Genomic DNA, 13,294 nt, shown 5'->3' with positions numbered 1-13,294 from the left:
GGTAATTTCAGCATTAAAATAGAATTGATAGTTTTACTATTCAAATTATATTTGACTTTCGGAATTTGTTCCAACAGCCCTAGTGAGTTATACACTGTATGTGAGCACAATACATGAACTGACCTCAGAGTCTCCAGTCTACAGTTCGGACTCTGCAGTCCAGCACACAGACACTCCACTGCTGAACCCTCCAGGTTTTTCAGGTCCAGCTCTCTCAGATGGGAGGGGTTGGACTTCAGCGCTGAGGCCACGACTTCAAAGTCAGTGTCAGAGAGTTCACAGTTAAAACTCCTGTGATGACAGATAATAAACAACATTTAAAGAATAATCAAATCTGAAACTTTTATTCTTAAAAAACAGACTATCACATTTCATCAAAAAGCACATTCACAAAGGTCTGATGTTAGATTCAGATATGTTGAGGTGAGAGGTCACAGGACCCCTTTCAAAAATGGCCATGCCATACAGACAGAGATCCATTCTGGATTTATTTTGTATTAAAAAATTAAGACTGCAGACTTGCATCTATAGTATAACTACAACTCACTTCTCCTCTGAACTTGAGGAAGATAAAATCCCACCACTGAGGTGAACCTGCTGAGCTCTCCTTCACTGGCAGAACGAACCTGGAGGTCGTCCCAGCAGCTGACTGTGTGATCAGCTGATGTCTCAGTAAATCAGGAGATAAATTCACACATTCAATAAAGAACCATGGCGCTAATGTCTGCTGCTATTTTCTCTGCCCATCTTGCCTTCAGTGTTACTGAAAAGTAAAAGAAAGGCGTTTTCTGACAGTTTGAATTTTAGGGTGACCAGAAATGGGACAATCTTTAAAAATCTTGTCCCATATCAAAAGATGCTCATTGTTGGAAACTAAACAATGTAAAGTTGCCGCTTTTAACGAGGATGGAGATGTTTTTTTTGCCTCCCCCCCACATTCTCTCTCTCATCAAACAATGATTATAGATATTAGGGCTGGGTATCGCCTCTAATTTCCTGATATATTTGATTCCGATTCACAATTTCAATGTTTATTTAGAATATTTCAGTTGTAAAACTAATTTATCTTGGATATGAAAGAGATGATACAGTTGTATAAGGTTCCCTCTAACCTGCTGCATAGAGACAGAGCGCATCGTTTCATACTCTGAAAGCCACGCCCACCGGAGGGGAACTCTCCTCTTCTATCTGTAAGTTAAGCTAACACACATAATGTCGGACATATCGTTAGGTTGGTGTGATGATGCTGTGGGATCCTAAAGTCTTCCCATTCTCTCCGCTGATTCATCACGTCTTTATCCACTTTTTTCTTCAAAAAAGCTCAGTTTTTAAGTTCAGCAGATTATGAAAACGTAACTTCTGGTGTATTAAGCCTTTTGGTAGTGAATATCACCACAGAGCAGCTTTAAGACATGTTTCTGTTGTTTTCTAGCAGACGGAACAAAGAGGAGGAAACCTTCACACATTAAAAGTCAACAGAGCAGAGAGATGTTTTCCCCTCCGATGGGACTAGCCTCTATCTCTACTATTAAAGTCTTAATGTTTACATCAAGAATTTACCCCAAAGCAGTTACATTAAAGGGTAACTACCGTTTCTTTTTCAACCTTGGTCCGGTATTGAGCGAGATCGCAATGACAGGCTGGCGCTAATCAAGCTACAATGTAACCTAATGGGGCAATGTTGAACCTTATTTTCTGTCCAATGAAAGTGATTCCACATTGTCAAAATCATTTAAATATTGAGCCATTGCACTGAAAATCTTTTAGATAACAGGAGCCTATGATTTCTGTATCATACTCCGTAACAACAGACTACCTGAACACCTGTTTCTCGTCTCGTGTTTCACTCTCCACACCACTGTCTTCAGTCAAGAAGTCAAGTCCTGAGATCTATAATGTTGTCGGACACTTTTAGCAACAATCTCAGCCTGTCAGTAGCAAAAAAAATCACGTTTATTGGACAAAAAGCAAGGATTCACAATTGCCCCATTAGGTTACGTTGTAGCTTGGTTCACACCGGCTCGTCATTGTGATCTCCCTAAATACTGGACCAAATTCAAAGATCTTTGGTCATATTAGTCTATTAGACACAAATGCATGGGCAAACAGGGGCAAGGTTGAAAAAACTGTAGTTAACCTTTAATGTATTTTTTATTCAATTCAAATCAATTTTATTTATAGTATCAAATCATAACAAGAGTTATGTCAGGACAGTTAGACAAAGATAGAGTAGGTCTAGACCACACTCATATAATATACAAGGACCCAACAATTCCATTAATTACCCCAAGAGCAAGCACTCAGTGCAGGGGATATTCAACTAAATTTTATAAAGGTCCAGTTAGAGAAAATGTTTTGAAGCAAAGGTCCAGAAGATCATAATGTCTAACAATTTAGTGTTATATATATTTAAGTAGCCTAGTAGTTGTATGAACATCTGAATGTAATCAATAACTGACCGTCAAATCAAATTAATTCAGTACAATTCAAAAACTTGTTGACAATATTTATTGTCACATAACATAGAACTGAACATATATGTATGACTGTAGATATGTAAATGTTCTCCCATTAACTAAATAAAACTAGAGCTGCATTTCAAAATGAGAGAAAATAAATAAAATGTGAAAATTGTGCATTTTTAAAAAAAAAGTGCTTAACTTCAGAAAAATAATCTAAAGGGAGGAAAAGTTTGAATTTCCCTTTTCTGTCTCTTGACTCAACCAATTTTTTACAAATAATAAATCTCAGCAGATCTTAACAATTGTAGAGTTTTAGAGTATCACTTTCTTCCCCTCATATCTCACTCCACCATGTTTTTGCTCAGTGAGAGAATTGAGCTTGCCAGGATTTTAAACCTGGGCTTGAATGGAGTCAGGGCCATTCTCATACACATGTGAAAGTGCTCATTGGTGAGCCTGGAACGATATTTAGTTTTAATTATGTTCATTGTGGAGAAAGCTGCCTCGCAGTTGTATGTGGAGCCAAACATGGTCAAGATGTATAGGGCTACTTTCCTCAGACCTGGGAAGGCAGTCTCAGGGACCATTTGGAGCCAGAAAGTGGAAGGGTCAGTTCTTTCAAACTGCTCTTTCAGGGCCACATCTGCTTGAAGATCAACCAATTGCATCTGGAGAGACCCAGCATTTACCCATTTAAAGGGCTGTGTGACTTCCTCTGAGAAGCCCCTGACATCTGTGATCAGAAATGGGTTCTGAATGAACATGTGAGCTGCTCTCCAAAGCTGAAGCTGTCAAAATGGTTGCTGAAGTTTACAATCAGCTTATCAATAAAATCAACAAAAGAAGACAAATCTCTCTGTCCCTGAACCTGTTCCTGCACTGCTGGGAAGTGTCCACAGTCTCCCTGCAGGTCTTCCTTGAACACTTCAAGTTTCCTCTGAAAGGAGCGAACAGCTGTCATCAGTTCACAAATAGAATTGTCCTTGCCCTGTAGCCTCAAATTCAGTTCATTCAGATAGGATGTGATATCAACCAAAAAGGTCACATTATCCATCCATTTCTCATTTTCTAAAAAGAGAGAAAACTATGTTGCCTTCTGACTGCTTAGCTCTGCCAAAAAAGATGCTAATTCCCTCCTGATGGACCAAAAGCGCTCTAGCACCCTGCCTTTGCTGAGCCATCTCACATTGTTGTGCAGCAAAAGGTCATCAGCATTGGCATCAACTTCTCTGAGGAATTCCCTAAGCATGCGACGCTGGTAGGAAGAGGATGCCCTGAGAAAACTTATCATTTTCATCATTGTATTCATCACCTCAGCATGCTCATCTGACAGGGAGGCACAGAGGACAGATTGAGGAATGATGCAATGGTAAGATAAAAGCTCAGGATTGTCCCCTTTCAGTCTTGCTACAGCTCCTTTTTCTTTCCCTATCATAGAAGGGGCTCCATCTGTGGTTATTGAAACCACTTGTTTTGGCTCTATTCCTCTTTTTGTTACCATCTCCTTAATGGCCAGGTAGATATCCTCTCCTCTTGTACTGGTCTGAAGGAGAGTGACACCTACCAAGTCTTCACAGGATGTTTTCTGGTCTGTGTTGAAAAACCTGGCATACTCTAACAGCTGAGCATTGTCCCATATGTCAGTGGACTCATCCACAGCTAAGCCTACACATGGGGCCTTATGCATGGCTTCATCTAGCTGGGTTAGCACATCCTGACTTCATATTTCACTTTTCTTTGTGGCAGATGATGCTGACATGGGAATTTACTTTATTTTATCACAAAGCTCATTTTTTTCTTTTCCCTCAAGTAGTGTTTCAGCTACTGCACTCATGCATTCTTTGACAACCCCTCCATCTGTAAATGGCTTTTTGTGTTTACCCAAAATCCAAGAAACTCTGAGGGAACACTGAGGACCAGGTTGCTGGGCAGTGGATGTGTGGCTCAGGATCCTGGTGGACTGGTCATATTGGGCTCTGAGACTACTTAGTTTCTGTGATCTCAATTCAGATTTGAGTGGTTATGTTTGTTCAAAACCTTTATGTTTTGTCTCATAATGGCGTTTCACATTGGCACCTTTAATAAGAGCCACAGTTTCTGCACATATGAGACACACTGGTTTAGTGCTCCCATTGGGAAGTATGAACAGAAAGGAGTCTGTCCATTCTGGATTAAAGGCTCTGTTTTCACTGTCCACTTTTCTTTCTTTGGAGAGTGACATTTGTTCCTTATTTTCTCTAACTGTTACTCTTTTTCTTCCTCACTCGTCTGTATCTCTCCCTTTCTCCGTCTCACTCGTCTGTTTCTCTCCCTTTCTGTTTCTCCCTTTCTCCGTCTCACTCTTCTGTTTCTCTCCCTTTCTCTCCCCTCTCTCGTCTGTATCTCTCCCTTTCTCCGTCTCACTCGTCTGTTTCTCTCCCTTTCTCCGTCTCACTCGTCTGTTTCTCTCCCTTTCTCCGTCTCACTCGTCTGTTCTCTCTCCCTTTCTCTCTCCTCACTCCGTCTGTTTCTCTCTCTCCCTTTCTCCGTCTCACTCGTCTGTATCTCTCCCTTTCTCCGTCTCACTCGTCTGTATCTCTCCCTTTCTCCGTCTCACTCGTCTGTATCTCTCCCTTTCTCCGTCTCACTCGTCTGTATCTCTCCCTTTCTCCGTATCTCTCCCTTTCTCCGTCTCACTCGTCTGTATCTCTCCCTTTCTCCTCACTCTCTCCCTTTCTCCGTCTCACTTTCGTCTGTTTCTCTCCCTTTCTCCGTCTCACTCGTCTGTGTCTCTCCCTTTCTCACTCTCTCGTCCCTTCTCCGTCTCACTCGTCTGTTTCTCTCCCTTTCTCTCCGTCTCACTCGTCTGTATCTCTCTCTTTGAGGAAAAACTCCTTTTAGGAAGAAACCTTGATGATGATAAAAAACTTCCTTTCTTGTAATGTATCTTTGGAGCGTTATCTAAACTTTCTGACAGCTAGCATGACAGAGTTGATACCGATGGATTCCTTAGATCTTTTAGTTTCATATATTATACAGACAGAAACCCATTCTGGATTTTATCTATCCATATTGGATCATTCAAATGAAAATCTATTTAAATCAGAAAAATCTATTATTTAAACCAGCCCTGATAGATATTGTTATGAAATGTGAAAATGAACTTCCCTAAAATGAAATAGTTCAGAATCTGCTCATAAAAATATGATAAAAATAACTTACTGAAAGTTATTATGAAAAAGCTTAAACTTCATGTGATGTTAGTTCAGCAGATCACAAATAATAAATGTCTGTTTGTATATAAAATAGACCCATTATAGAAACACACTGCTGACTCTGTATACACTGTAAAAAGGCTGTCTGTTGTGATTAAATGATGACAGAAGATACTTTAGATACAAACACAAAGATCATCATCGTCTCATTCTCACAGCGTTTGAGACAACAAAGACATTTGCAGAGTAACATGTAGAATTATTTACAATAAGCTGGTTTATCTTTTATAGTGTGTAAGTTGTATATTGTTCATGTGTGTAAAGTCTGTATGTTTACTCTAATACTGATGGTCTCAGCTTCACACTGATTTAAAATGATAATCACATCTGGACTTACCGAGCCTTTCTGCAGTTCCTCACAGCTGGAATCAGTCTCCGTCGTCCCTCCTCTGATGTGTTGTACTTCTCCAGGTCCAACTCATCCAGAACCTCCTCTGACATCTGCAGCATGTAGGCCAGAGCTGAGCAGTGGATCTCAGAGAGTTCCTTCTCTGATCTGTTCTCTGACTTCAGGAACTCTTGGATCTCCTGATGGACTGAGTGGTCCTTCATCTCCGTCAGACAGTGGAAGATGTTGATGCTTCTGTCAGGAGAGATCTTTTTACTGTTAATCTTCTTCAGGTTGTAGATGGCTCTCTGGATGATTTGTGGACTGTTGTCTGTCTGACCCAGCAGGCCTCCTAAGAGTCTCTGGTTGGACTCCAGAGAGAGGCCATGAAGGAAGCGGACAAACAGGTCCAAGTGGCCATTTTTACTTTCAAGGGATTTCTTCATGGCTCTCTTCAGGAAGACATCCAGGGATGGGTAATGATCATTGACCCATCATCATCACCATCATCATCTTCTACCCAGGAAGTCCTCCAGTACCTGTGTGTTCCCGTTGGTGTAACAGTGGAACAGGTAGACTGCAGCCAGAAACTCCTGAACACTCAGATGAACGAAGCAGTAGACTGTTTTCTGGAAGATCACACTCTCTCTTTTGAAGATCTCTGAACAAACTCCTGAGTACAGCGAGGCCTCTGTGACATCCAGACCACAGCGCTCCAGGTCTTCTTGGTAGAACATGATGTTTCCTTTCTCCAGCTCTTCAAACGCCAGCCTCCCCAGCTTCAGAAGAACTTCCCTGTCAGCCTCCGTCAGCTCCTGTGGACTCGTCTCATGTCCCTCAGCATACTTGAGCTTCTTCCTCTTTGTCTGAACCAGCAGGAAGTGTGAGTACATGTCAGTCAGGGTCTTGGGCAGCTCTCCTCTCTGGTCTGTAGTCAACATGTGGTCCAGAACTGTAGCAGTGATCCAGCAGAAGACTGGGATCAGACACATGATGTGGAGGCTCCTGGAGGTCTTGATGTGGGAGATGATTCTGCTGGACAGCTCTTCATCACTGACTCTCTTCCTGAAGTACTCCTCCTTCTGGGCATCAGTGAAGCCTTGTACTTCTGTTACCCTGTCAACACACGCAGGAGGGATCTGATTGGCTGCTGCAGGTCGGGAAGTTATCCAGGCGAGCCGAGGGAAGCAGCTTCCCCTGGATGAGGTTTGTCAACAGCACGTTGACTGATGACTTCTGTGTGACATCAGAAACAGCCTCATTGTTGTTGAAATCCAGGTAAAGTCTGCTTTCATCCAGGCCATCAAAGATGAAGAGAAGTTTAGAGCCAGCGAGCTGCTCTGCTGGGACCTCCTGTAATGTTGGATGGAAAACACGGAGCAGCTCCAGAAGACTGTACTGCTCATCTCTGATCAAGTTCAGCTCCCTGAAGGAAAGAGGAATCACCAGACTGATATCTTGGTTCTCCAAACCCTCGGCCCAGTCCAGACAGAACTTCTGCACTGAGAAGGTTTTTCCAACGCCAGCGACGCCGCTCGTCAGAACCACTCTGATGTGTTTCTGTTGGCCAGGTGAGGCTTTAAAGATGTCACAGCACTTGATTGGAGAGTCATGGAGGGTCTTCTTCTTGGAAGCTGTCTCGAGCTGCCTCACCTCATGTTGGGTATTAACCTCTTCACTCTGTCCCTCTATGAGGTAGAGGAGAGTGTAGATCCTGTTGAGGAGGGTTCTACTTCCTGTTTCAGCTCCTTCAGTCACACGTTCAAATGTCCCCTTCAGCCTGATCTTATGTTTCTGATGACCAACATTCACTAAAAAAAGGACAAAGGTGAGAGACAGAACAAGAAAGAGAAAAGATGACAATCTGATGATTATTTTTATTACCAATATGAAAACAATCCAGTTAAATTTCAGATGGACGTAAACTGTAACAATATTCATGTTAAATGTCTTCACTAGTGCAGCATGATATATAAGGAAAATACATGTTATGCTATAACTTTGTTGAATATATATATATATATATATATATAATCATAATCACACAAACATGAAGTGTTCTCAGTTCTGCTGCTTTCAGGATTCTGCTAAAATACAACAACGCTTGTTGAGTTAAAAACAAATGAAAGGAAATGATTTCCAACTTTCTTTTATTAAAAAAATTGAAATGAATATAAAAGACAAAAAAAGAATGACAATTTAATTTTGAAGTTACTTAAATTATCCTTGTAATTAACACAATAAAATCTGAGCATCTTTCTTGATGTGTGTATTGCATTAGTTAACACTAATCAACGATAATAAATGATATGTTGTGCAGCCCTAGTCTGTGCTGTCTGACTCAACACATGTCTCAGTATTACAACAACCAGTGGTGTGTTCAGACATGAAGACATCAGCAGACAGATGGACAGACTTACTTTGGTCAGAGCTGCTCTGATTGGCTGTCTGCAGTCCAGCTCTGGTTCTGGATCTGGACGGCTGCTCCTCCTCAGAAACATCACTCCTCTTCCTCTCTCTGTGAAAACATTTCTTCATCACTAAAATGATAGAGGCTGTTGTTTTATTTTGAGAAAATAAATACATTTGACGAATATTTTGAGATTTTAAATAGTTAAAAAAACTCTTTACAGTAACTTCAACCTTCAGCTTTAAAAGCCAGAAGAGATCCATCTGAGTTAGAAACAGTATCTGAACTAATAGTTCTGCATCATGAATATTAATCTTTCATCAGAACATTTAGTCTTCATCTTCATCAGGTCAGCTGACAGTAAAACAGTCTCTTACTTTGTGTCTGAGGGTCCAGGTTCATTACTGAAGTATGGAGGATGATGTTTGGACCGATCACTCTTCATAGACAGACAGCCAGATACTACAGACTCTGCTCTCTGTCTGTTGTCCTCAACTCTGCAAACACCAACAGCTTTTTATTCATATTGCTTCAATCTTTGATAAATGCTCTTTTTTTAGCCCTTTATGAAGCTCTAAACACACAACCTGCTGCTACTGTCAATAATTAGGAGGATTTAAAGTGTGTATTAGTCCTCTTAGATTAGATTAGAGAGTTTTTCTGGGTCACTGACAGCTGTCACAGATACAAAGAGGAAGATGAACAAATGTGTGAATGTGTAACAACAACAACGTGGCATTGGCAACTGATTCATAAAATGAGTTAGTATCAGTGGTCTTACTTTGTGTCTGAGGGTCCAGGTTCATTACTGAAGGCTGGAGGACGATGTTTGGACCGATCACTCCTCATAGACAGACAGCCAGATACTACAGACTCTGCTCCATCCTCCTCTTCCTCCAAACCACTCATCTTCTGATCTGAAGTCAGTCTGAGAGGTCAAACAGGAACACTGACTGTGAGCTCACAACATTTAAAAGAAATCAAGTTTGTTCAGGAGTCAAAAACAGGAAGCAACGATCAGGAAGTAACACACACACAGAGTATACAGTAGGATATAAAACCAGCCAGCACTCAGTCAGTTGTCATGGAGGGAATCATGAAATAGAGAATTTAAAAAGCTATAAGACAGATTCCATAAGGCCCTACATGAAGTCAGAGCTGAAAGCTAACAGTAAGATAATAAATGTTGGATTAACACTCAGCCTGCCTCAGCCTTCAGTGTCCTCCTCCTGCTCTCTTCTCTCCACTAGAAATGGAGTCTCAACTGACTGAACTCTCTCCTTTCCTTCTCTCATGAGCCTGGGCTGCGTTACAGTAGTGGTTCAACATCTCTTTCACTCCCCTCAGCACTCCCCCTCAGCACTCCCCCTCAGCCTCAGCACTTCCCTCAGCACTCCCCCTCAGCACTTCCCCTCAGCACTCCCCCTCAGCACTCCCCCTCAGCACTCCCCCTCAGCACTTCCCCTCAACACTTCCCCTCAGCACTTCCCTCAGCACTCCCCTCAGCACTTCCCCTCAGCACTTCCCCTCAGCACTCCCCCCCTCAGCCTCAACACTCCCCTCAGCACTCCCCCCTCAGCACCCCTCAACCCCCCAGCACTTCCCTCAGCACTCCCCCCTCAGCACTCCCCCTCAGCACTCCCCCTCAGCACTCCCCCTCCCCTCAGCACTCCCCTCAGCACTCCCCCTCAGCACTCCCCCTCAGCACATACCCGCAGCCATCTTAAGTGTCGATAATGCAATGTGCTTATTACACATAAAGACAAGAACCGCCCACCATTGTTTTGTATGTTCTTTATACCAAAATTCTGTTATTTTAATACATTTTAAGAGAGAAATGTTTAAATATATACATATTGAGCACTTTATCTACACAACAATTGGTTGTGGTGGGAAACCTGCACTTTACACTTTAAAGTGCCCATATTATGAAAAAATCACTTTTTCTGGGATTTGGGGTGTTCTTTTGTGTCTCTGGTGCTTCCACACACATACAAACTCTGAAATACATCCATCCATGGTGTTCTGAGTGAGATCTGGTTTCTGAATGAGTCCTGCCTTCAGTCTCCTGGTGATCTGCGAGTAAAATTGGCTCGGACTGTGTCCGAAATGAGCTGGCTAACCATAACCGTTAGCTCGTAGCGTTAGTGTTAGCATGCTACCTCATTCTCAATAGCAAAGCACTGCTACAACACACACAAGTTCACCATCATCTCCAAAAGAACTACTTCCATGTGCTCCCTGGTTAAGAAGTCTCCCAGCTGATCCTGCCTTGGAACTGACCAAAGTTGGAGAAACAGCCTTTCTTTTACTGTCTCTAGAGTTAGCTAGCTGACATGATCTACATCTGAGCTACTGAGCATGTGCGAGTGCAATCAAAGATAGTACAGAAGAAGAAGAAGAAAAGAGGTCTCACTCTGTAGCTAAAACAGAGACCAGGTGAAAAGAGGAGCTGCAGCAGTGAGAGAGAGAGAGAGCTGTGCAGTACAACTAAAATATGGTGTTTTTGATAATTAAACCATGTAAACTTATTCTGGTACAACCTTAAAATACAATTATGAACCTAAAAAAGAGCAGAATATGGGCGCTTAAAAGACATTGCACACAACATACACATACATCACAAACAGGATGATAAAATAACAAATCCACATGAATTACATGGACAATAAAAGAAAAGATACTTGGTAAAAAATCCACATGAATGTACTGACCCTGTGATTCAGTCGGCATGTTAAAGTGCTCTATGAGAAGGTGTGTGTGTGTGTGTGTGTGTGTGTGTGTGTGTGTGTGTGTGTGTGTGTGTGTGTGTGTGTGTGTGTGTGTGTGTGTGTGTGTGTGTGTGTGTGTGTGTGTGTGTGTGTGTGTGTGTGTGTGTGTGTGTGTGTGTGTGTGTGTGTGTGTGTGTGTGTGTGTGTATGTGTGTGTGTGTGTGTGTGTGTATGTGTGTGTGTGTGTGTGTGTGTGTGTGTGTGTGTGTGTGTGTGTGTGTGTGTGTGTGTGTGTGTGTGTGTGTGTGTGTGTGTGTGTGTGTGTGTGTGTGTGTGTGTGTGTGTGTGTGTGTGTGTGTGTGTGTGTGTGTGTGTGTGTGTGTGTGTGTGTGTGTGTGTGTGTGTGTGTGTGTGTGTGTGTGTGTGTGTGTGTGTGTGTGTGTGTGTGTGTGTGTGTGTGTGTGTGTGTGTGTGTGTGTGTGTGTGTGTGTGTGTGTGTGTGTGTGTGTGTGTGTGTGTGTGTGTGTGTGTGTGTGTGTGTGTGTGTGTGTGTGTGTGTGTGTGTGTGGTGTGTGTGTGTGTGTGTGTGTGTGTGTGTGTGTGTGTGTGTGTGTGTGTGTGTGTGTGTGTGTGTGTGTGTGTGTGTGTGTGTGTGTGTGTGTGTGTGTGTGTGTGTGTGTGTGTGTGTGTGTGTGTGTGTGTGTGTGTGTGTGTGTGTGTGTGTGTGTGTGTGTGTGTGTGTGTGTGTGTGTGTGTGTGTGTGTGTGTGTGTGTGTGTGTGTGTGTGGTGTGTGTGTGTGTGTGTGTGTGTGTGTGTGTGTGTGTGAGGCTTGTCCACAATTCAGAATTGAATTGAGAATGACTCCTAAATTCCAATTTTAATTGAAGTTAAATGAATGTCATCAACAGGATCTAGAATTACAACTTGAATTAAAGGAAGCAGAAATGTAATTCAATAAAAATTCAAATAAATTCATATACATAATTTCAGTGAAGTGTTTAATAATGAAGCTTTACAATATCTGTCAGATATGATTGCATTACATATGAATGATATTAGTTTGAACTACTTTTCGTTACATACAGAAAACTTCCTTACTATCTGCTAGCTGCCTGTCCCCTGAACACACTGTAAAAAACATCTCCTCACTATCTGCTAGCTGTCTTTCCCCTGAACACACTGTAAAAAACATCTCCTCACTATCTGCTAGCTGCCTGTCCCCTGAACACACTGTAAAAAACATCTCCTCACTATCTGCTAGCTGCCTGTCCCCTGAACACACTGTAAAAACATCTCCTCACTATCTGCTAGCTGTCTGTCCCCTGAACACACTGTAAAAACATCTCCTCACTATCTGCTAGCTGCCTGTCCCCTGAACACACTGTAAAAAACATCTCCTCTATCTGCTAGCTGCCTGTCCCCTGAACACACTGTAAAAAACATCTCCTCTATCTGCTAGCTGCCTGTCCCCTGAACACACTGTAAAAAACATCTCCTCTCTATCTGCTAGCTGCCTGTCCCCTGAACACACTGTAAAAAACATCTCCTCTATCTGCTAGCTGCCTGTCCCCTGAACACACTGTAAAAACATCTCCTCTCTATCTGCTAGCTGTCTGTCCCCTGAACACACTGTAAAAACATCTCCTCTATCTGCTAGCTGCCTGTCCCCTGAACACACTGTAAAAACATCTCCTCTATCTGCTAGCTGCCTGTCCCCTGAACACACTGTAAAAACATCTCCTCTATCTGCTAGCTGTCTGTCCCCTGAACACACTGTAAAAAACATCTCCTCTCTATCTGCTAGCTGCCTGTCCCCTGAACACACTGTAAAAAACATCTCCTCTATCTGCTAGCTGCCTGTCCCCTGAACACACTGTAAAAAACATCTCCTCACTATCTGCTAGCTGCCTGTCCCCTGAACACACTGTAAAAACATCTCCTCACTATCTGCTAGCTGCCTGTCCCCTGAACACACTGTAAAAAACATCTCCTCACTATCTGCTAGCTGCCTGTCCCCTGAACACACTGTAAAAAACATCTCCTCACTATCTGCTAGCTGCCTGTCCCCTGAACACACTGTAAAAAACATCTCCTTACTATCTGCTAGCTGCCTGTCCCCTGAACACAC

At 42.4% G+C, this 13,294-nt stretch overlaps 2 protein-coding genes across 2 annotated transcripts in view; one reads left to right on the top strand and one right to left on the bottom strand.

Annotated features, from left to right (window-relative positions):
• Window positions 1-13,294, top strand: part of LOC114552340 (protein NLRC3-like) — a 211,249-nt gene that overhangs the window by 94,615 nt on the left and 103,340 nt on the right. The window lies entirely within an intron of this gene.
• Window positions 1-13,294, bottom strand: part of LOC114552326 (NACHT, LRR and PYD domains-containing protein 5-like) — a 484,575-nt gene that overhangs the window by 415,601 nt on the left and 55,680 nt on the right. Inside the window, exons 7-8 of the mRNA XM_028573016.1 lie at window positions 9,236-9,382; window positions 8,832-8,951 (exon numbers count right to left, since the gene is read on the bottom strand). Of these exons, the coding sequence (XP_028428817.1) occupies window positions 8,832-8,951; window positions 9,236-9,382 (267 nt within the window). The remainder of the gene's footprint in view (window positions 1-8,831; window positions 8,952-9,235; window positions 9,383-13,294) is intronic.

This window comes from Perca flavescens, chromosome 3 (assembly GCF_004354835.1).
Source record: "Perca flavescens isolate YP-PL-M2 chromosome 3, PFLA_1.0, whole genome shotgun sequence".
Taxonomy (NCBI): Eukaryota; Metazoa; Chordata; class Actinopteri; order Perciformes; family Percidae; genus Perca; species Perca flavescens.
The sequence above is the reverse complement of the archived record's forward strand: the minus strand, read 5'-3'. Positions and strand labels throughout refer to the sequence as shown.